The sequence below is a fragment of the Ischnura elegans genome, chromosome 12, assembly GCF_921293095.1.
Source record: "Ischnura elegans chromosome 12, ioIscEleg1.1, whole genome shotgun sequence".
Classification (NCBI taxonomy): domain Eukaryota; kingdom Metazoa; phylum Arthropoda; class Insecta; order Odonata; family Coenagrionidae; genus Ischnura; species Ischnura elegans.
This window is the reverse complement of record NC_060257.1, coordinates 54,466,294-54,491,537: the sequence shown is the minus strand read 5'-3', so window position 1 is coordinate 54,491,537 and position 25,244 is coordinate 54,466,294. Positions and strand designations below refer to the sequence as shown.

The 25,244-nt window shown below is 39.4% G+C and overlaps 1 protein-coding gene across 4 annotated transcripts in view; it reads left to right on the top strand.

Moving 5' to 3' along the window:
* Positions 1-25,244, top strand: part of LOC124169637 (centrosomin-like) — a 105,867-nt gene that overhangs the window by 39,320 nt on the left and 41,303 nt on the right. For 2 of the 4 annotated variants that reach the window (XM_046548290.1, XM_046548289.1), the window contains exon 1: positions 6,555-6,672. The exons of 1 other annotated variant lie outside the window; for it this stretch is intronic. In XM_046548290.1, the coding sequence (XP_046404246.1) occupies positions 6,575-6,672 (98 nt within the window). In that variant the 5' untranslated portion in view covers positions 6,555-6,574. Of the gene's footprint in view, positions 1-1,750; positions 2,501-6,554; positions 6,673-25,244 lie in introns of those variants that run through there. One more of the 4 variants, XM_046548292.1, reaches the window with a different exon arrangement.

The following is a 25,244-nucleotide window of genomic DNA, read 5'->3' as shown; positions in this document are numbered from 1 at the left end:
CGCTCTTGGCAAACACTACGTCTCCCCTCGTTTTGTCCTCCTCATTCCCTTTCCGACGTATAATAGTCCTTTCCCCCAACCCCCACATCCCATCCCATCCCATCCTGTCCCCCTCCAGCCCCCTTTCAAGAGGACAGACTCAAGTCTCCTTCCGCCCCGCTTCTGCTTGTAACTCCTGGGCAGAGATGGCGAGTAACGGAGGGAGCGGAAGTAACTGAAGTATCGGTAATGGTTAGGCGTCAACCGTTGCCGGTGATTTCGTTAAATGCTCTCGGGATCGCCACCGGGTTAGGAACTGCATAACTACCGAAGTTTCGATGTCCGACTCGTCCGTCGTCCTCGTGAGGGCTCAGAGGCTGTGGATATTTGGTCGAGTCGCCTGAGGACGGTGGCCGAGTCGGACATCGAAACGTCGGTAGTTATGCAGTTCTTAACCCGGTGGCGATCCCGAGAGCATTTCACGAAGTCTTATTCGCCAGGAAAGCTCTGAATCATTCGTTACCAGTAATTTAAATAATTCAGTTTCCTTTATTTACGTTTAATTTTTACTGGTATACCAGTTACTTCCTCTTGGGCAATTTTCACTTGTAATCGTTGACTAAATGTTGAAATCCATCCTGAGTAGAAAATCCGCGAAAATCCCTGTTTACAACGGCTTAACTTCCTCGCTTTTGTTTAGTTTTAAGAGAAATTTGTGGTTTTCTCCTCTCAGAAATATATTTAGTCGATTTATATCATTTTTAGCGATTGTGAACCGTAAAAAGATATATTTGCATTTCTACTATATATTTTTTTCAAGTTAATTCGAGTCAAGAGGTTAAGAACAAGAATTTTGATTGCCCATGAGAACTATACCATTATTTCAAGCGGAAATAATTGGTAGATCACAATCACTATTTGATATTAATGAATGAAGTTTTTTTCAACTTTTAATTTTAAACCGCTATGCGATAGATCCTCTTAACTTTTTCTCTCAGGTAATTTTAAAGAAGTTTTATGAGAAGTAACTGTGACTGTACTTGCAACTTGTGTTTGTTCCTATTTAAGTTTTAAAGATTAAGTTGACTTAAGTCTTTCAGAGGACACTTAAACTGTTGTACTGAATATTGAATAAATGAGAAACAGGCTGAATGGTAAATATTAACAGTGCTGGCAAACATTGCTGGGAATCGCTTTTAGCTTTTAATAAGGATTTCAACTGCAGTGCTCTAAAGTATGGTGGCTGTAATGAATAATCAAAATTGAGTGGATTTTTCTTTAGCTAAATTGTTTTTGTGTGATCAAATATTAGAGTAAATAAAGTCACGTAAAGAACCTAAAGCAAATTAAACCCAAATTTCAAGCCTGTCCTTTTTGTTGATTCTACTCGTTACACTTTTACGCAGGAATCTTTACTCGTAAAAGATCAGAAGGAAGTATGCGGTGAAATAAATTTTATAACGTTTAAAATTATAAGTGTTTATTTCAACATGGAAAAAATCCACTCCATCACGCTTGGATATTCGGATTTTATTAGTTACTGATCACCAATGTTCTAAAAGTAACTGTAAACGCTCGAGCTCAGTTACTTCCTATCGGTACGTTACTCTTCTTCGTTATTCCGGCCCCCTATCTCAGTTCCCTGGCCCCTCTCACAAACCCTTCTGCCGCCCCCACTCCGCTTTCGGTCTTCCCCCCCTACTTCCCGCCCCCTCCCCTCCACTGGATCAATCTTGGCTGGCTCGAGCTCTAGGGCGCAGATGCGAAGAGCTAAAGCCTCTTCTTTCCCCCCTTCACAGTGATGCTGTCTCCTCGGAGACCGAAAGATAGCCCTGCCGCTGATGCGTTGTGTTGGAATCGTATCCGAGCCTTCCTCTTACACGCGTGAATCCGCCCACTCGCTATACGAGTACACCCACTAGCCAAAAACCTACGCCCGACTAGCGAGGACTAGCTCTGGATTGTGCCACGCCATGGATGCAGCTGTGTGCTGATCGTTTTCGGGTAGAATTCGGGTCCAGTTAGCAAGGGTACCCGTATCCAGTCGCCGGAAGTCGTTCGCTAACACCCCAATCCCTTGTGCCACAAGGGGTCCGTCCCGTTTCGGGCCCTTTAAAAAAAAATAAAAAGGCCCCTCCCGTTTCCGTCGCCTTCACGTCAATGCACACGTGTCGATGAGAAAGAAGAAGCGGAGACGATGTTGTGGATTCTTGGTTATTTCCTGAAAGATCGTCTTGAGTTCGTGCCGCCTTAGCGGTGGTCTTTGCTCCTGGACGTTGGCACAGTCTGTCTTTGTGACTTGAGGATTTATACAGTGACTTAAAGTGAGGACTATATAGAGTCTAGAGACACGTTCGGCGCGTCTGTGTCCTGGAATCCTGTGCAAGAAGTTGGACAAGTTTGTGTGTTTTGTCAGCTGAAGCAGTGGCGAGACTTATACCGGGGCCATGAGCTGGCCAGGATACTCGAGGAGCCCGCCGAGGAAGCCCTTGGTGCGGGGCTCAGAGTGTAGTCCATTCTGGTGAGCAATATACCCAATCTTATCAGTCCTCCCTCTCCCCTTTATGTTTACGTTTGACCTTGTGAGCGTGGGTTACTGTGACCGGGACCGGCCGTTGCGGTCAAGTAAAATTTTGAATCTGAAGGCATCCGTTGACGGTTGAGTACAGTTGCGTTGACGTTTTTGCCTGTACTGCATGCTCACATTCAATGTATACAACAGCTATTGTCGCCTTCTGCGCTTGGGGCCATTATTGATATGGCGAAATCCGAGAACACTTATAGATAGGCATAATTGGTCTTATTGTTCGGCTACGGCGATAGTGCTTGTTTTCCTGTTGTTTATTTCGTGTGGAAAGTTTATTTCCATAAATTTTGATGCTCGCGAACAAGGAGATGTAGAGATATTTCCACCTAAATTTCGCAAGGGATCGAGATTGGCATGGCGAAATCTGTCAACATTTGATGAGTGTGATTGGTCTTATTGGTTGGATACGGCGATAGCGTTTGTTTTCTTGTTGTTTATTTCGTCTGGAAATTTGGTTTCATATAATTTGATGCTCACGAACTAGAAAAAGTGTAAAGATTTTCACTATAATCTACTTTAATTCACTTCATTTGCTAACATTTTTTTTTAATTTCCCGTAATAATGGTGAAGCTGGGGTTATAGTGTTGACCTCGGCCGTTGATAACTGCGCAGCCTCCTTGAACGATATTGTATTTTATTCCTCTGAGATTGTTTGATTGTATCGTAATCGTTAGCTATACTAACTTTATCGGTGTGTCGAATGATTTCACTGTAGTTTCTTTACACTTGTATTGACAGTACCATTGCGTTTATAAGATATAGTTAACTTTCCTTTATGAAGCAGGTTATTTTACAAAAATAATGTGTGATGCATGTTTGATTGGTCCACAAACTGGTGGTATCTACGTGTTCGTTAAATATTGTGCTTGAAAACTAATTGTCCAGTGTAGTTGGTGAAGACTCACCCCCCCTGCCAAACATTTTTGTGGTGTTTTATATGTTTACATGTGCGTGTAGATAAGTAAGTCAACGAAAACGGTGTAAAATTTCCCCAAATTATCAGATCCCCACTACCCGTTTTTATTTTTCAGTATCTTGTGGGGTATTTGGAATGAGAATGAAAAGTATGTAGTATTAGAGCTGCTGTTTACACTAAACATTATTTCAATTCTTCAATCTGATTTCTATTTAACGATCCATAGGTTCTCTTACGTACTCATTTATGAAGTAATATATGTAGTATTATTTAGATTATGACGCTTAAAATGTTACGAATCACCAGTTCAGCCATCAGGTTATAATTATTAAGGAAACGGACTAAGGAAAGGGTATGCGCGTAACGAATTTGGTCATTTGAATGCTTATCACTATCTTTCTGTGAATTTCTAACTGTCTAAGGCTTTTTTATTTTATTTTATTCGGGGAATTATTTTAGCGTCAGATATATTTTATATTTGCTAGTTTTCCTTCAATGTGGCCTTAACTTTTAAAGGAAATTCAGTTGTTATGAAATTTTCACCCACAATTTTCCTTCTCACATTCAATTGTTCGCTATTTTGTCGAATTATTATGAGAAATAATTCTCTGCAGTCATGTTTTAGGGTTTTCGCTGTTGCTCTATTTTCAAATGTCATAGTAATTGAAAATAAACAAGATGGTGTCTGGTCTATAATAGGCATTTAAAGTAGTAAAATAACTTTGTAATCTTCCACAGAATGAATAATTTCACAAACATGGTCTCTTCGAACAGTCAGTATCATAATGCGAGCCATTTATTCAATATATTGAACGCATCATCCATCATGGTTTGGCTATATAAGGAATATTTTCTCGAAATTGCTCTCCTGTTGATGTCGACTGTTCGACGAAACCATGGTCGTGTAATAAATAATCCCTTGGAATTGTTTACTTGTTCCTTCAACATGACACCATGTTATTTGTGAATGAGATAATAGAATCGTGAGAATCTATTATTGAGTCCCTTTTTTTTACGGAGCCATTTTGTGCCTTCTGTCGCGAGAAACTGATGTCTTTCTTACAGTCTTTCAATTCTTAATGGCGAATTGAAGGATGAAGTTTATGCCTCCTAATGAAACAAACTCTTCCTTTAGCACTCGACCGAGACACGATTTTGGTTCATAATCGTTTCAGTTTTATTCAAGTGACTACACAATGATGTATAGAAGCAATGCGCCTGATATTATTAGGGAACCGATTTTCAGAGTTACAAATATGTATGATGGACCGAGATTTGGACTGATTATCGCTCTTGGTTAACTATCTGCTTTTTTTATGATTCGTTCATTTTGGCTTTAGTTGTAGCGTTAACTTGGCAATAACAGTGAAATTAGTATGACGGAATGCCTACTTTTTATTTGTATCGATTATTCTTCCTCTGTCAAAAACTGCTATGCTTCATTAACATGGTCTCGTGCTGACAGCTTCATTGCATTCTGTAAAAGTTGAAGCATATAACCAATCCATGTATGTACAGATCCGATGATATTTCTTTTTTGGACATTTGCAAGTGTGGAGAAGGTTGTACGGAGGCTCTGCTGCGAATATGCGATTCTAAACAAACACGTATTTTGTGTAAATATTATTTGGTGAACTCTGTTTTGGCATGTGCCATCTGTCGGCGAAAAAAATGTAGAATTGGGGTGGATACCATGCAAAAGGGGAGGGTGCTGAGCTTGGCTTTTGAGTGCATGGTCCCGGGTTCAAAACCCCGGGTGAAGTCTTCGGACACCCCTCACACTAAATGTAAATCCTCGAAGTGCGAGGTGGCTCAGGTAAAGGATTTTCCCCCTCTATTTCCCTGAATATGTGTCATTCCCACGCCAGTGCCTTTGGTTGAGGTTACCTCTGCCCTCACCTACCCAAACCAACCTTCGGGTTGAGACACTGATTAGTAAGTTTTCATTTAAAAAAGTCAATCATTCTTCATATCATTTTTAAATTAGCAATTGTTTTCAGCGGATCGTACCGCACGTCAATTGTGGCGCCATTTTCATTGAACTAACGTATTTTGTCTTAAGGCAAAGCATTCGTTCGTTTTTATCTCAGAAATTAGGATGACGAGGTACATAGGCTTTATTTTTTATGATAATCATAAAATTACGCTCCTGTAACAGTTTTTTGGCAACGAAATTTTGGTCTAGTTGTTATCCGCATATTTTTAATATTTTGATATCATCGACATCAGATACCGTGAAAAAATACTGATTTTAAACTTAGATGTACAAAAATGTGTAGCGCAGGTTGCCAAAGTATTGTTATTAGACAGCAGATAGAGTATAATTATTTAATTTCAATTTGTAATAATCAAGAAAAAGATATTTATTTTGGTCGCATTTGCAGGAATTGATAATGCTCGTATTGAAACGAACTTATTTTCTCTATTTCGAAAAGAAGGATTAGCGGTGTTTTTGTAGGTAATTGTCGAAGTATTGGGATTCATTGAATATATCATGAAAATAATACTAAATTGGCTTGTGGGAAACAACAAATTAACACGGCGTAACTATACTTATTTCAAACCAGAGCAATTAAAGGCTTATTCCTTTGGCATAATATTATGGTTAAATCAAAACAATAACTGCCCTTCAGTCGTGAAATCGATTTGGACGGCTTACTATGGTTGATTGACGAAACACTCTTCCTTGTCACCAATTAAGTTCAAGAGAAATTTTGAGGTTTCCTCAACTAATGACTGTCCCAAGTCTATTTACGCCATTTTAAGTTGTTGTGAAACAAAGGACGGTTTTGTTGAGTTTTCATCTCCATAGTTGCGCCAATTTCCATTATTGTGAATAAGACTGAAGAATGGATGATTCATGGGAAAGTTTGTGGTGGTGGTGTTGTATATATTTTTACTATTTCACCAAGCAAGTGAATCTTGAATTGCGCATTTTCAAGTGTCTCTCTGGCAAGCTTGCCTCTAAAGATATTTTTAAATTGAGGCGTGAACTTTGGCTTTTATTTTCAACACGGAGTGTTTGGCGCGAGGCCCTACTTGTCGTCTAGCCTGTATCCCCCAGCCTCGTAGTTTCCCTTCAAATTATGAGATGTCCTCTTGTATTAAAACATCCTGTGCCTCTATAGAAGAAGCAGGAAGGTCGGTCCGCCTGCCTGGTAATGAGCTCTTTCATTGCCTGCTGTTTGTGTAAGTTTCTGTGGACGATCTGAAGTGGTGTCCTTTATGCAATGCTGATTCCTTCTTCTTTGGAAACCTCATCTCAATCTCGATTTTAGTTCCATTTGTTTATTTTCGAGGTGGTTTTGGACTCACTGACCTCGCTGAAATGCTAACCGCAGAAGAATGGAATTTTATATTCTCTTCATCTTTGAGACCTGATTTAAGTTAATACTCCTCTGTGGCGTCAGCAGAATGTTTTAAATTTTTTTCTATAATTATTACGGTGTATTTGGTAAATTTTGTTTTTATTCGTATTTCTTGTTATTTTTGGGTGGCTTGCTAATCTTATGCTACGCTTTGTACCGTGCGTGGAACATAATAATGATATTTATTTGTATTTAAGAAACCTTTAAATTTGCTGGACTTACTCTACCACGGATGATTTACGGCCATACCTAATGCCATTTCCTGTTGATCGTAAATTTCTACTTGTACATTCTATATTGGTGTAGTTAACCCTTTAAAGTTCTTATTTTAAGCTTGTTAGTTTGATACATAGAGAAAATATTATATACGGTTGATTATAAAGAAAAACGACTTCGGACTTCTTTTTTCATTGCTTCATATCGGTTCTATCTTTCATAAATGTGGTTTATTTTGATCGTACATGTCCAGTAGTACATACGTACTATAATGGTTTCATATATACTCAAGTTATTGTTGTAAGCTTGGTTACATGGATAATATTATGTATATCCTCTTTATTTAGAAAAACAATACCAGACATTCATTGCTTCATATATGTTCTATCTTTTTAAAATGTAGTTGTGGCTACGAATTATTTTGTTAAATAATTTATACCGTATATTGTTAAGAGAAACATCTTCACAATTATTTTTTTTTAACCGCTTCACTTTCATTAATAGATATAGTTGTGGCAACAAATGATTTAGCCCTGTTCATGTTTTTGAATAGACATTTTAAGTCGTTAATTCTTGTCCGATTTTCTCACTTATTTCGTGTCTGCCTGTGTACGTCATTACGCAGATTCATTACTCGCAATTATTCATTCATTACACGTCCCTATAAATAGTCCAGTTCCGTGTAATTAGTTGTCCGCGTCTCACTGATCTGGAGATGGTCCAGGTTTTCAAGTGAAGAGGCGTTACTTTTCATCACATCGGCACTCAAATGTGCGGTTCTCTTTTCATTCTGTATTCCGTACGGGATAATCTCCCTTTCATTTTAACAATGAGTAAGTTTTCGTTACAGTCTGAGGTTGCTAATCTACGGAATGGTTTTGCTATTATTAAGTTTTACCTTTTTGTTATCGGATTAGACCTTTGGTTCTTATGTCCAAAATGCTGCTGCCTGATTTTTCGTTGCCATATATAATGTCTTTTCCTAGTTATCTTTTTCGGAGCTATTATTTATTTATTAATGTAATCATATTTTGATGTATCTTTATGAATTACTTGGTATTGTTTTAGAGCCATTTTCAGTCATTTGATGTTATTTTAAGTGAGAATTATGCTTCTTCATCTATTTTTCAAGTGTATTCCATTAATATCGAAATTGTAAACAGATTTGGGAGTCCTAATTGAATATTTACTATTTATTTAATGACGAGGGGTTGGAGGGGATATATCAGTCTAAATCTCGCCATAGCGAAGTGGCGTTATCATTAATTCAGTTAAGTTGTGTGGTACGACTGACTCATCGTAATTGTAGACTACTATTACCAACAATGCCCAACCAACAATGCTCCTCCTCATTTAGTTCCCCCCACCTCCTTCCCTCGCACTATTGTTGGATAAATAAGGCTGGACGTTGTACGCTATTGCTCAGTTAGTCTTGATTAGTGATGGGGAAAAACTTTCCGTAATCGATTAATCGTATCATATGATAAAATTCAAGCATAATCGATTCATGGAAAAAATCGGGCCGTAATAATCGATATCGCAGAATATCGGTGAATAATCGAATACTTCATACAAACTAGCCAGCGCACGATTCTTGAGACGATTATGTACCGATTATCATCATGTGGTACGACTGACTCATCGTAATTGTAGACTACTATTTTTTTTAAAACATCTTGATTAAAATGGGTGTAGCCCGTCATGGATGTCATGATGAGATGTAAGGTCATGGAGATATACTCTACAAAACGGAACCTTATACGCTTTCGTGTTCGTCTTTCCATTTTTCTGGCGGAAATTCGAAAAATTCTTGCGTGCAATTATGATGGAGTACTGTACGCCCTTGCATGACTTCAATAAATCTTCACTTATCATCTGCCATCTCCGTGTGCGTCACGCACGACTATTTCTGCAATCCATTTTAGGGTCTTGTTTGAGCTACGTTACTCAGAACATTGCATTTTCATTATCCCCTAAACCACCGTTAGTGTTACATGAATGAAATTAAATGGTATCTTAATCGTGAAACGTTGCGCCTTGAAGTATAAACTGCGAACCCGTTATTATTTTATAATACCGTTGAGTATTGTTTTATCCATTGTTGAATTCCTTTAGTTTACTATTTGTTAAATGTTTTATCTGCCATTATGGGTGCTTTGTAAGTAGCGTAACCTGAAGTTATTTTTAAGATCTTCCTTGCAAATGTGAAAATTTTTAGGAAGAAGTGCTCATCACTTATTTGTTAATTACATAGTGGTTTTAAAGGGAAACTTTTTGTGAAATTGGGTTAATTAGGTCAATGTTTATTTGTTAGTTTTATTATATTAGAATTAATGTATTTAATGGATTGTTTGAAATTGGTTTATTTGGACACTGTTAAATTCTTAGTAGTATGAGATTAGAATCAATTTATTGTCATTTACTTTGGGTTTCTTTTCTGTTTCTAAACTTTGTATTAGATAGGTACATTTGTTATTAATGTGTATACATCTAATGCTGCCACCAGGCAATAGTCTACTTACGGAAATGTGTCATGAAAATAATAATAATTGGCCTTGTGCTGTTTTAGGCCTGCATAAATCAGCTATGTAAAATCATCAGTCAAATCAAAAAATCAGTATATACTTACTCTATGGTAAAATTCAAAGAAAATCGGCTCTATTTGTCCAAAACAGCTTCGAGCAAAATGTGTTACGAAGCTTTTAGGCCCCTTGCACACGCACCGATTTTGGATGGCCGGTAAAATCCCGGCCGATAATTTACCGGCGAAGCGCTGCTTGCACACACGCCGGATTTTTACCGGTCAAACGATAAGTTGCTATGTTGTTTAGCCGGCGCTGGTGGTACACAGTGCCAATGGCCGGCAGCTAACCCGCATTTTACCGTTGCCGGTGCGTGGTCGGTCAGTGTGCAAGCCATGCTCTCCCATTGTTCACCATTTGAATGTGGAAGGCCTATATTATATTGTCCGTCCAAAATCGGTGTGTGTGTGTGTAAGGATGCTTATCCATTGTTGAATACGTTTTTTTTTTTTTAATTTTCTAACATGAGCCCTTCGTACGTAATTGGCCTTGTGCTATTTTAGGTCTGCATAAATAAATTAGGTAAAAATCAAAGAAAATCGGCACTATTTGTCCAAAACAGCTTCGAGCAAGAAGTGTTATAGAGCTTTTACATAGATGAGAACGGTAGCCGCTGGAGGCTGCGTTGTAGGCTTACATTGTTTTGGAAATGCCTTGCAGTGTTACACTGAGACCATCACATTAAAACCACACTGCATTTTCAGGTCCAAAAGACACGATTAAACTAAGAGAGATGTCAGGCCGTACGAATAGGCATAGGAATTAGTTTTCCCTCGAACATAATAAATGCTAAGCCGCAGTGAAATCACCATAACGAGGTACACCTTATTTTTTATGATTACTGTTAATCGGGTCACAATAAATGGACTCGCTTTCGTTCGCTCTGCCCCGACTCTGCCCCTCCATACCCCCCGAAAAAGCTTCATGCTCACTCTGCCAGGTCATACAATTTTTTCCTGGTGTTTGTAACGTAAGGATCTTCTTTTCAAATATTCAGACTTTGAATAAAGAATGGATTCACTCTCACAGGTAAAACGGTCGTTTAGTATTTATATTACTGCATGAAAAATATGTTTTTTTATAGAAAACGTTTTTCTGAGGAAATTAAAAAATAAAATAAATTTTCTATGACCTTACGGATAATCTAAATCATTTGCTTCAGATTCAACGAAAAACGGTGGTCGCATGCTCCACTATGACATTCAATTTATAGGGAGCATCATAAATAATGGAACTACGAAATACAGTGAAGTACAGTATAATGAAGCTATATCAAGGTTTCAATGCACAATTTGATGTACTGTAAAGTAGTGTAGATGGAGCTATGTGAAGATCAACGTGTCAGCTCGATACTGTTCGGTTATGAATAAAAGATCCAAAGTCAAATGACTTGCGACGGGAGGGTCTTGTCAATCGCGCTCTTATTGGCTTTCGCTCGGTCTGATTTATCGACAGAATCGACATCTTCGTATTAATTGGGTCGCTGAACATCACCAGACACGTGGGGAGACTTCAATTTTGTATTTAGAAAAGAAAAACAAAGGAAGTTCGCCTCGCGAAATTCTTTCCGCGTTTTACAGCTTAATTAACAGACTCATGCCTTTGTTCGTATTCCACAATAATTAACCGTGTACCCTGGACGTCGTGCTTTTCCATTAAGGGCGTGGTCATTCTCACCTCGCGAGGTGAAACTGGGTCATTTTGACGCGAGTTCACGTATCATGTGTCACTTTCTGCGACTTTATTTGTGCGTCGGGACAGACCAATTAGGTATAGTGGTGCCCTCGACCTTGAGTTTATATCGCTTTTATCTACCCTTAATACGGTGGTGATGGTGGATAACACCAACCTCACGCAACGACTTCGTTATGCATACCTAGTTCTTGAAATATATATTGATGTGAAATTATTATTTTTAAGTCAAAGTGCATCTCTCGCACAACTGAAAATAATAACTTTTTTGTCGGTCTTTTTGAGTGTATAGGTGTTATGGAGTACTTTGGATGGATGAGGCAGATACTTTGTAGAGATCCATTATGAGATATGCAGTGAAACACTTTGCACTTTCCACATAAAAATTTATTAAACTACAGTCAACATGTTTCGCTGCACTACAGCGTTATCAAGACTAAACCAAGAAATTATTGGTATGGTTAATTTCTTGGTTTAGTCTTTATAATGCTGCAGTGCAGCGAAAATGTCGACTGTAGTTTAATAAATTTTATGTGGAAAGTGCAAAGTGTTTCACTTCATATCTCGTTATGGAGTACAACGAAAATAAATCTTTTCTTCGGATCATCGAAGGTCCACCCTGTATTCAACCGTAAATGCGAAAATTTCCTAGATGAAAAATCATGTTCCTTGAGCGGGATTCGAACCTAGATCTCTGGGATTCTCACCAGGGGTTATACCCCTTGAACTACCGTTACATCAGTTTTCCCTTGTGAAGTTTTGTTGGTTTTTAGAGATCAAGGTGTTTAATACTGCCAGATATGCTATCTCTCTCGTGTGACTTGCCGGGTCAGTTGATCACACTCCTCCCGCGTTTCGACAACCCTCAAGCAGGGATGGCAAGACAAACAAAACGAAAGTTGAAACCAATAAAATTTCAATAGTTTCGTTCTCGGGAGCGAAATGTAGAAACGAAATGGATATAAACGTGGGGAGCTAAAATCGGGGTCGAAACGAAATCGGAATCAAAACTACTTCGGGTCGAAGCTAAACTAAAACTCTGGGTCGAATCACACGCAATGTTTCGCACCGGAGGGACCACGTGCTTCACCTTCGAACAGTTTAGTTTTGACCCACACACCGAGTACGAAGTATGGTTGAATGAAGTAGAGGTTCGACCTAACGCCAATAGATTCATGGAGCACTCATATTTTTACCACTAACAGGAGAACGTTGAACGCAAACTGACCATTCGACTTTTAAGCTCAATGTTTTAGCCTCTCTACACGTATGTCGCACGTAATGGGTCGAAACTATTCCCTCTCATCCCCCTCCACTCAACTTCTGGGTTCGAAACTTAACTATGAGCAGCGGAGTTTCGATTAATTTAGTTACGTCCCCTGTCGAAGTTAAACTCCTTGGTGAATTTAGTTTCGTGCGGGAACTAAACTAAACCCAGGCCTCGTATTTTCGTTTCGCTCCGGGTCGAAACGAAACATTTTCGTTTCGTTTCACTAGCCATCCCTGCCTTCAAGAGCACACATCTACATCTACGAGGTACCGTGAAAGCCATCACTTAGGTGTGTGGCACGGGGTGATGCCACACAAGGCATGCAGACATGCAGCACTTATCCAAGCCTTGATCAGAAACGCGCTCGTTTTCCTGGCACAGGCTAAGCACGAAGGACAACGACACGCCGTCAGACCAGAAACTACGAGAGTGCTAAGGACGCGAACATCCTACCATGCAAATAAAACTACTAGTTATGACAGAAAACTAAAATTTAACGTAGTAAGCGATTCATGCGTGGGTTAGAACATGCCAAAATCATGCAGATAGCTAGTATTGACAAATATATTAAGTTATTAACTAGACATGCATAGCCTATTTTACCCAGTCCGAGTAAAGCTATCCTAGAGCTAAAGTTATGGTCCCTTAATTGTACGCGGAAGAATTGACGCCTTAAATCTATCGGTTCTGCAGTCTATACCCCCAATCTTATGCTTGTGATCTTTTCTACCATAATAATTAGGCTCTTTAAAAATATCTTGAACATCAGGCAAAACGTTTTACACTTGAATTTTCCGCAAAAGATTTAATCCAAATTTTTCCTTTCGGTCGGTTAGACTTTTCCGTTCTTTAATTCAGGCAGACTTCTGTGTTTATCGTAGTATAATCCGCAAGGTAAATCTTAAACAATACAGGCATGCTATATCATCGGACAGTAATTACGTGTGTATTGCTCCGTAGTCCCGAAGCCAGAACGTAGAACCCATGGTCGTTCACCTGGGGTGTTCACGTTTACTTCCTTTGGCATAGTGTTAACACTGAATCGTTTTCGTGAAGATAGCGTAATTTTAAAGTAAGCATTACGCCAGGAAATCGGGCCAGTGGATCCGGAATGAAACGCTCTCTTGATAGGGGGTGGATATCGTTTGAAGCGAGTCTTGATTGCTTGGCAGCGATGCGTAGAAAATTTAAATGATGACCCCGCCAACGGCAGGAGGTGGATGTATTGGGTGTGTCCAAAAAACCTTCCCGTCCGCCGGTGGAAAAACTCGGATGTTGATCTTTTGAGGGGTATGAGGAAGGGGAGAGGGATACCTCAATTTATGCCAATTATTAGGTTGGGATTGCCTCACAAGCGGAGCTCTCCATTAACTTCGTATGGGGGACCGATGCTCAGTCTTTCCGCATGGGTAGGCGGCCCATATCGGTGCGTAGCAGTAAAGTACGTTTATTTGCTGACTACCCTATCATATCAGGGGGTATCTATTGATTAGGTGGGACGTTTAGGGGGGGGGGGGAAAGGGGTTCAATCCGATTCTCAACCAATCTCTCGTTGGGGTGAGGGGTGGGTTCTTGGCAAGTATCACGTAATTTTTTCCGCAATAAACGGTAGAACTGGGTTGAATTCACTGATATTAAATAAAAAATAATGAAACAATTTGTTTTTTTTTTAATAAAACCAACGCATTTTGACGTGTTTACATTGAAAATACGCATTTGAACAATCTCACGTGAGATTAGAGGGATGGGGTGGAGCCATGTCGTAGCCAACCGAAAAGACCAATCACACCCATAAAATTTTGACGAATTTCGCCATGCCAATCTTGGTACCTTGCGCAATTTAAGTGGAAATCTCTCTCGTGATCTCTCACTTCGGGGGGAGTATGGGTCCGAAAATCGCCAAAATCACCTCACGTAATTAATGGACGCCCCTTTACATCTATCGCGAAATTAGTGGTCACTCTGACTTTGAAATTTTATCATCCGATTTATTCAACGTTCGTTTGTGGAGGCAGGAGTGGGGACTCGAACTTTATCTGAGTAAGTGCACGGCGGTACATTTCTTGCGGAGGTCGTCCGACCATCCTCATGCATATCTGTGAACAGTGGCGAATCCAGAATCGGGACAGTGGGGAATATTGGGGATCGGTGAAAAATTACCACTCTATCTAGTGAAAACTGGATTCCCAAGGGGGAGGGCTATAGCCCCCTTAGCCTCCCCCCCAATAGATCCGCCACTGTCTGTGGATGATGTAAACATAAAGGAAAGATGAAACGAAGTATCTGGGAGTTACGTTAACTTCGAACATATCGTGGGGAACGAACACACATTAGAAATATTCGTGGAAGAGCCCTGAAGGAGTTAGGATTCGTCAAGTGTACTGTAGGAAGATTTTCGGTTGAGAAATTAAAAGATAGGTGCTATTTCGGACTCGTCCGGCGAGCATTCTTGAGTATGCAGCAAGCATATGGGATCCGGTGCAGACAGACTGAATGCGTGAAATTAATAAAATACAAAGGAAAGCTGCGCGATTCGTGAAAAATTTCTGCAGTCACACATTCTCCGCGCCGAAGGTGCGTCTACTTGAGCTGTATCACTGACTCAAATAACTCACCCCAACCAGCAAGTTGACAAAAGTAATAAAAAATGTCGCACGTGTATCGTTGTCAATATTAAATGTTGTTTGTGTGGAATAAGAAACTTAAATCTAATGAATTTAAAACAGGAAATACAACTGTGTTGACTTTTGAAGTACAGATGTTATTGGCTTTTGTTGCATTTTTTCTTTTTGTTATTATGTTAGTTTTTATAAGGCCCTTTTTATTTTTTTTATTAATTATTCCTTTTTGTTAATAATTGACAGTGCATAATGCAGTCCAGGAAGCAATGAGAAAACAGTGCTTAAGCTTTCATAACAATAATTTACAAGTGATTACCTGCTTAAGAATAGAAAAGGAGAAGACGACGAAAGACTCATAGAAGAGAAATAAATTAGGCAGTATTACATGTTTTGTGTCAGAGATAAATGTGTTTAAAAGTGCCATCAGCCTGGACGATTAAACTATTGAGGAGTTTGGAGGAGAAGAAGTTGATTCAAAAGGAATGATTTTTTTCCATAGGCTTGCAACAGCGGAAGGAGCGCGCTGAACTTGCTGGAGCAATTTAAAATAGATATCTTTCATGACAACACAGAGTACAACTTATTCGAAGACCACTATATTTCCAGGTCCGACCATAGCGATAAATTTAGAGAAATGTTTTGACGCACGGATAGGTTTGGGAATTCGTTTTTCCCCCGCACGATAAAGGACTTTAATAAATGCTAGGCGTAATTTCGTTAGAGCATTACCTTTTTATTTGTAAACGGCTATTTAGAGATAAATGTAGATACCTAAATCTACCTACCTACCCACAAGCGGCCTCCACAGGCGAGTGGTGGGGATGTTAGGACACTGCCCGTTAGTGAGAAAAAAAGGAAAGTAAGGTAAATGCGAATTGGAAATAAGTGACTACTGCGTCCCCTATAGCTTCCCTCCGTAGTATTTAATACAGTTCCTCTTTGCTTGGGGGAAAAACGAATTCCAAACCCATCCTTGCGTCAAAATGTCTCTTATTTTCTCGTTTCTGTCGTAACTGAAAATTATCGATGTTCTAAGATTATTTTAAGTCTTAGATAAGTCTGTAGGTCTATGTTCTTAAAAGCTCAAGCAATCCATGGCGTATGATCGGTACTTTGCGAGCCACCAATAAGCTATTTTACACATTTCTTTGATTTTTACCCAACTCGAACTTCCTTCATTATCTGCATTGTTTTAGGATCTAACATACTCTGGCCTCGTTCGCAATGAATTTAATCGGCGAAAGACGAAAATTATATTAAATTCGTACGCCACATTGAGAGGCACCCATGCCCTGGATGGGTGGGTGCTTACCTAAACAGGACTCGAAACCGCGACCTTCTGTTTGGCCGGGGAGGAATTAACCCCGCCGCCTCCGAGGCCGGCGGAATATTTTCGGATGTATTCTTCGTTTACATGTTATCCGTCAAGGCATCTCCATGGTGATTGGCGAGATGTCCAAAATTGCGATCACTACTACTCCCAGGGTTCCTCAATGCCGTAGGGAAACGTCCCCTTTCGCCTTGTCCTATTTTCCTGTGTTCCACATTTTGACCTGACCTATTTCTTCCCACAGCCGTCCAGGTCATACGTACACCATGTTGCTCCCATAAGGGGCATGCAAGCAGACTAATGGCTGCGAAAATTTTGTTTTTGGGAATGATCACTATTGTAATATGGAATAATATTCCATAATCTCGTGGCTTGTTATCTAAAAATTAGTGGTCAGGAGAGAATTTAAGGGGATGAGGTAGTTTGGGCCCTCCTTTAAATAAGGAAAATTAAGAAAAAAAAATGTTTCGCGTTGAGGCCCTCTGGCACTCGGCGCATTGGTTTGGTATGGAATTGGTTTAATGCAGTTCTCCATTCCGCTCTCCTATCTATTAGTATTTTCAAAGTGACATATATCTTCTCTTTTACATCCTTAGTAATCTGTCCTACGCAATTAATTCAGAACATTTGATATTTATAGTTACAATTCTTAGTTATTCGTGGTATCCCACTTTATCAAGCCCTTTAATTAATCTTGGGAAACTTTTGACGTAGGTTTCCGCGGGCTTTAAGTGGAAAATGCATCTGGATTTCCACTGTGTCATGTTGTTCTCTTGTTCGGACAACATTTTCCGTACAACCCTGCAGGCTTTCTCAATTTTTTGAGAAGTAGGGAGAAATATAATATGACATACCAAAAAAAAGAAACTGGAAAAACACGCTTTAAAAAAAACAGTATGAAGTACACTAAAAAGTAAGCCGTTCGTCAAACGGAGAATATAGCTTGAGTGATTATTAGGTTTGTTAGATATTAGTTTGGAAGAGCTAATAGGTGAGTAAGCATTGGCTTGCTATATTATCTAAACATAGTCGGCGTCCACGCTTTTTTCACCGAATGATAAAAAGCATATTTATTTTACTTTTAAATACATTTTATTCTGTTTTTAAAATTTTTTTTTAAATCTCTTTTATCTTCTACTTTTTAGTGGTGAATGAAGTTTTCGATGAAACCAGAGGTTAAAATGAAATTTCTGCAAAAATATTTTGAACTATCGCCATCTATTGGGTAATTTTCGAACTATTTTCCAAATAGAAATTCAATAAATCATAGTTAGAGCACAATGGAGCAACATTTCGAATGTCCGATTACGGAATATTGTTATGTTACATTTCAAGCCGATCGGACAAAGGGAAGTGAGTTAAAAGTCAATTACAAGATTCCATCGACAAAACAGACTAACAGGACAAGCTCGTGAGGAATAAGGGAGTAAAAATTACTTGTTTTGGATCGCCCGGTCGCGAAATCTACTCCCTTTATCCCATCGCGAAAAAAACCTTCGCACAACTAATTATATCCTATCCTTGATTCCATTGACTGTTCCCTTGGAGATTTCTGAAGACGTCCAGTTTTCGGCCTTGTGATGTATTTACGGCGCTGGTCTTCCGCAGGAGTGGGCGTCACTTAAATAGATGCCCCAATTTTACGTCAAGGGCGCCCGTGGAATCCAGGAATTGAAAACGACTATTTTTTACCATTTTTCCAAGTGCGTATAATTTTTCGTCCATTCGCCGTCCGTTTTTGACATTCAAAATAATAATAATCTTGGCGATCGGGTGGATTCTAGACGTTGGTATACAACCCCACGGGGCCGGGTGCCGATCCCGGCAGTATTGGGTGTCGCATCCGTATTCCGCACATTTTAAGACCGTCAAAAAGGGTCTATAAAGGTCCATACGTCTGAATTCCGCATATGACCAGTAACTAGTTCTTCCGAGCGGGTGTGGTGGCTGTGCATGGGATATTCCTTCTTCTAGTAGTTGTAATGTATTCTAAGTGTTAGGTTTACGGCATAGTGCGAAGTTATGGTTTTGTTGTATTGCTGTTCTGCTGATTAAAACTTCACTGGTACTTGAATGTCAAATAAAATTTTTTTGGTCACTTATGTCTGTTACATGCCTCTAACAGCAAACAAACAACGTCTTTTCCTCGATATATATCAACATGTTTCTTCTAATAACCGTACCGTTATGCTACCTTAGGATGAAATCAGCTGAGAAAAAACAATTCGAGTTAACCACGATCCATCCACCTGTCCCCCTATTTCCTGGGTCGAATACCGGTCAAGCCATTTGATTTATGTCTCAGCGAATTTCATCCTTCGTAAATATTACTTCGCCCCCTTGATAGTGTTACCGTAAAAAGTGATTAATATATTCTGTTTTTTTTTCGAAAAATTTTTGTTCACGCTGTAAGCAGACATTGCTTCAAAAAGGCGCCATTATTGACCCCTAAACTTCTTTAGGTGTTAATTCATTTGTTAGTGATTACCATATTTGCGTCCAATTCACGATAACTTAATATTTGTACGCAAGGACATTTTGGATATAAAGGGTACCTTTTCGTTTGACAATAATTATTTTTCCTCTCTGGAATATTCATTTTACACTCTCGGATGATCCGGTAAAGGTACGCCGTAGGCTAGTTCGCGGTTATTTCCTAGGATATTTTTCACCGTACATTGGCAGTTCTGTTAGTACCATTTATTTCATATTCCTGCGTTACGATATTTGTTTTCGCTAGTCAAATGCCCATTTAATTACCATGTATTCAAAAACTCATGATCTCATTGCCGGTCATCATGTCGCGTTTGCAATTGTTGTTCAATTGAATCCTGTGATAAACCCCAACCAACCAGTTTATAAGTATGTATTGTGAATTTTTTAGAGTATATGCTTGCCTTGGCGGTGTAAAATGCTGTTTGTCATAATAAGTAAAATTATTGGTATGGTATGGTATTTGGAGGAGGCGACCGACAGCTGAGGTCATTTGCGCCATGAGGGAAGGGTATGGAAGGAAGGGTGGAGAGAAACCCGGCGTCGGCATTAGCCTGCTCTTGACGAAAGGCGCCAAGGGGACCACGGCTTAACGTCCCATCCGACGGACGGAGTGCTGCGCTTGAAATGTCCTCCACACAACACTCAAGCAGGGATCGGGCAGTCTCTGAAAATTCTCTGCCACTGCCGGGATTTGAACCCGAGCTCGTCGGGTGGGAAGCCAACACTCTAGCCACCAGACCAACCCGATCCCCAGGTAAAATTATTTATAACGAATCAAGATCGAAGATGAAACATTTTAATACAATCACAAAATTGCAGATTGAAGCATTAATATTTTTGAGGGGTTGGTTTTTTAATTTGTTCTTCCTAATACATTTTTAATAGCACAATAATATATATTTATTTTCTGTTTTTGTTTTTTTTTGTTATAATAATCCGATATTGCGAAATTCATAAATATTTTATAATTTTTTCTTATTTTGTCGAAGATTAAAATTTTAAAATTGTTAATACGAACCTAAGATTAGGAGGAGGCTCGGGCATAGGAAAGACTGAGTGATAAGAGTGTTGTGTTGAGGCAGTGCATATGGTGTTGTAATACTCGGGTCGAAGTCCCAAATATCTGTTAGAAAATTGACTATTACTATCTGTCTTTAGAAACTCGCTACCTCCAATGTTAACATTTTTTACGGGGCCATTTCACGTGAGGAGATGTGTGAACGTCGGTAAATAGCTGTTGCCGTAACTGGCATTTCCTGTAGTTTCATTTGCATTTCATGAAATAAATGATCTCATTGACTGTTTGGGCTTGGTGCCATCATGCTTTTGTTGACGGATTGAAGTCTTATTAAAGGAATTGTGGAGCAGAGATATACCTTCTTTTCCTAGTGACTTTCAACCTACATTGTCGGCTTGAAAAGGTCATTGCAGTCTCAGCGATGTGCTTAAGGAAATGATTGGCCCTTTGTGGCCCTTCTGTCCCTTTCAGGTCACTGAATGCAAATTAGGTGGTGACTCAATTTTTTTTGAAACGATGTTAAATGGACGCATCACTCCCGCCTGGCCTGTCGTATTTTGTGCTCTCATTCTGAAGTATTAATCCTGTAAAACGAGAGAACCTTTGTTTCATAGCTGTTAATAGTGAGTAGACTAACGTGTTATAGCTGTGCTGTTTTTCCTTATTTTTTGTAGATAAGATTAAGTTTTATAGAATATGTTGAGGATTTATTTTAACTCCTGTAACTGTGGTTACTCTTGTAGTCGGTAATTTCTAAACCAGTATTGTGCCTTAAATGCTTATGTTTAGGACTGAATTGGACCCTTGCACTTTGAAAGTAGCAGATTGAACATAACAATTCCCGTGGAAGATCTTGACATCTCAGAAATTTTTTTATTACTACACATTGGACTCAGCCTGTTCAGCAAACAATGACACGTATTTGAAGTCATCGATCCCCCAAATGCATGTCCGTAAGTGGGAATAAAAAGGAAGGCCGAGGTCATATCACAGCCTTTCTCATTTCGTAATCGATACGCGTTTAGTTTTATCCAACTCACCCGATGATTTATCGTATCTGATCGAATTTTACGCTGTCGCCGTTTGGCGTGGGTGTCGTGGGTCCGGGATACATATATCATTGTGAGGCGGTGGAGGAGTCCACATTTAGACACACATGCGTTCTAATTTATCGCGTCAGTAGTTTCCTATCGGATGTTGTTTGATGCGGAAAATGTTTGATTTTTCTTCCTTGTCTTGCGTAATTCTGATGTGCATGCATGGCTGCATTGAACGACATCAATGACTGTTGACGTAGTGGTGAATTTTTCAAAGTTGGTACTTACTTTTTTGAGAGAACTGTAATCACTTTGTACTTTCCACACACTCTTAATGTGTGGAAATAACAAGGTGATTTTATTTTATTTTATCATGTATAACTTCCACAAAGTTAATTCACCAACCATCAACTTCATACGTAATGGATGTTTAAATGTTGTTAAACTTTCAAAGTATTTATATTTTTTCCCTAAATAGTGCAAAAATTATGAAAGTCTGATGACGACTTTTATCGTCATTGGGCGCTTTGGTATCGACAGTTTACGACGAGGTAGACTTTTCACTTCAGCGCAAGGGGTTCATAATAATTGAAATATATTTTTGCAATATTTTTTGTTTTATTGACTCTACAGAAAATTTGTGTAATGATGGTGAGGGAGTCGCACGTTGGAGTGTACTAGGTTCGGCGAGGCAGCTCTCACCAAAAAGCGGCATTTGCATTTACTGGGAGGATTCGGCTCCCCGAATGAGACGGGTCGACGTCTGCGACCGCCGCCTCTGGGTGCCGATGCCGCTCCCCGCTCCCTACGCCCACGTAACGAGCTTGGGCCTCGACGCCGCGCTCGAGGTTATTCCCCTGGGCTGTCGCGAGATGACGTCAATTGGGGTTCATCCTTTCTTAAAGAATAAGAGGAGGCAGTGTATCGGAATCGCGTCACTAAGGATTTTTTTATTCCCAATATGTTTATCCGTAATAAAAACAAATGGTAATTTCCACACTTCAATTCAATACTCCACTACCGACCATAGTTTCAACATATTATGTCATTTTCAAAGTGATACAACCAGCACTCTCTCAGTATTTATACCCAGAGCCAAGATAGGGGGTGGGGGTAGATGCAATCTCAATATTGGAATTTTATGATTTTGAATACGTTAAAGCGGTCGCCACAGCAGAACCAAAACGAAGATGGAGACAGACGAATATCGCATCGTGCAAGTCGGAACCATGCTTCTCGCCTTTTCTTCTCCTTCGGCACCGTGGCAAATACCATCTCAGTCGAGTTTTTATCACGTATTATTACACATCGGTACAAAACACCACTTATTTCGACCTGCAGCTGCCATAGATTGCGTAATTGTTTCATTATCAGAAGTTCAACACCTACGAATGCCGTAGTGAGCGATCTACCGGCTACTCGGTGTGTCTTGTGACGTCATTTTCCCACTATTCCGCGTTGCTGCTTTTTTCGCAACCGTTCGATTCTTCTACTCTTTTTCCGTAACTTTTTCCAAAAAAATACTGTCCATTGTTCAATATGCGAAAGCAACTGGTAACCACGTATAAATCGACAGAAAGAATTTTTCAGTACACTTTCAGGAAATTGGTTCTCAAGCCCATTGGCTGGGTGAGTGGGAGGGGATGTTTCCCTTGAGAGATTTATTGCTTATAAATTGATTTTATTTAAATTCTTGCTACCGTGTTATTCGCATGATATTTGATGGAAAATAATATCCTTCGGAACTTAGATATGCTCTGAATAGACATTGAACTCGTATATTATCATTCTGTGATGCTGACCTCGCGATTTCTTTTTCGGGGGATATCATGCCGCGCATTAGCCGTGTAGTGAACCATGTGCTCTTTTACTATTTTCTATTCGCCGTTGATTCATGAATTGCTCGTGTTCTGGCCGAAGCGACCTCTTCGTGAGGTCGGGCACTCAAAGAGGGCTCCGCGAGATAAGCAGGAAAAGAGGCGCTGTTGACTCACTTGATGTTTCAAATGCGCTTTGCCCATGTCGTCACCTCGTTTCTCGGCAAACCATGACGGGGCAACCGGTCCATCGCGACCTAGCTGTAGCCATTAGTGTTACTTTTGCATTTAGTGTTTATAGGGTGGGTCAAGCCAGGATTAACCTGGAATTGTCAGCGAATTTTGAAACTATGGACAAGTCAGAAAATGAATGGAAATGAACAAATGTTGGAAATTTTCACAGTATTTTTAATTTGGTACGACGAGTCTCGACGCCAAGGCGTACTCGAGAATGATACGGAGAAAACTAAAGAAAAATAAGGAGAACTCGAGAAAATTGTAAGAAAATTTACCAAAGTTGTTTATCTTCTTTCAGCATGAATTTTCACCAAGTGAAAGACGAATCGATCAATTAAGTCAGGAAATTCTCATGAAAGTCAGGGAAAAACATGGATAGGATATAATTATTCATGTATTTATCTCGTAATTTCACTCTCAATGCGTTTATATGTCAGTCTCTCTCTTCATTTATTTCACCAACTATTACACATTTTCGAAGGTATATAAGCCTCGATGAAAAGCCTTAACAATTTTTTGGTGACGATTATGAAATTATTTATAATGAAAGCTTTTTTTGTGACACCTATGAATTTCTCCGTATTAATGATGCTTTATCATCATCGGTATTTTGTAGCCCAGAACTTTATAATTGCGGGTAAAAATTAGAAGTATCTGTGATTTGAACTATAGAATAACTTAGAAAAGTTAATCAAATTTTTTTACTTGGATTTACATGTAGTTTTTAATCTATTAGTTTCAGCCGTTAGCATTTTCTGATCTGAGCGAAAATATATTTTTCTGTCATAATGATGTACACTATTTCAATAAATTAATTATGATAAAATTATAAGGTGTTCATGTATGTAAATGAAATTTTAAAACAGGTAAAATATCTATTAATACCCTTTGATATTTGGGTTTGGTACTCGATCTTGGAACTTCGGTACAGGAATCGAACACCATAACCGCTGGGCCACGGTTCCACTTTGTTGAATTGAGTTCTGAAGGGGATGGATTTCACCTTTGAATGTTTAAATACGTTTTTTGTTTAATATGTTGAATATATAATCCCATATGGAGGGTGATTCGAGGACGGCGCCCTATGGATTATAACACTGCAAAATTTTTAAATAAACGCTTGCAAATTTCAACGATTATAAACTTTATTTCGACCTAGGTTTCGACAAAATGGTTCCGAATCATTTTTTTACCTTGAAGTTGCCGGTGCATGGTACATCGTAATCTAGGTCGAAAAAAATTATCATCTTGGAAAGTTGAATTTTTAAAATTTCAATGTGGAAAAACTCCACTCCATTACGCGTTGATCTTTTGATTTAAATGATAAATTTGGTCGAATTCTCAAGGCCTGTTTACACGGTACATTAACACGTACGGGTTAATGTCTAAATGTGTGAACGCGAGAATGAACGCCAAAATGCACCGTGTAACCACCCAACTTGTGCGAATGCATGCACAGAAAATAGAACCTGTTCTAATTTGGTTCAAGCATTCGTGCATGTTCCGTTCCGATCCACAAAAATCGTTCACGCAAACGCACATTAACTCGTACGTGCTAATGTATCGTGTAAACAGGCCTTTAGACACAAATTTCGAACACTCCCATTGTCAGTGCTATGCGTTCATTTTTTGAAATGCTTGTTAACGCATGAGTGCATGTTAACTGTGGTGTCTTTTTTTCGACCCATCCGGTAAGTTGACGTCATATTCGGTAGGAACACGCACTCCTCTTTGTTCGTATGCTCGCCTGACATTTTAACCTTGATTCGATTGACAGTGACCGATGTGCACATCCTTAGCATCACCAACCACTTTATTTATTTCCTTTCCTCCCCCGTCGATCTCATGTATGTTTTCCTTATACGGCTGGCGCTAAACCATGGTGTGGTTCGAAAAAGGCTATTCGGGCTTCCAGCCGGGTGGTCTCCCTCCATCCTGCCGACGTTTCGGAACGCGAGTCGGGTTCCAACATCAGGGCTAATGGTGAGTGGATGAAGTTTGCCAGCTTATATACTCTTCAATTGGTTGTAAGGTCTACCGTGATTGGCCGGGAGGCAGCCAATCTTATTTTCCTAAG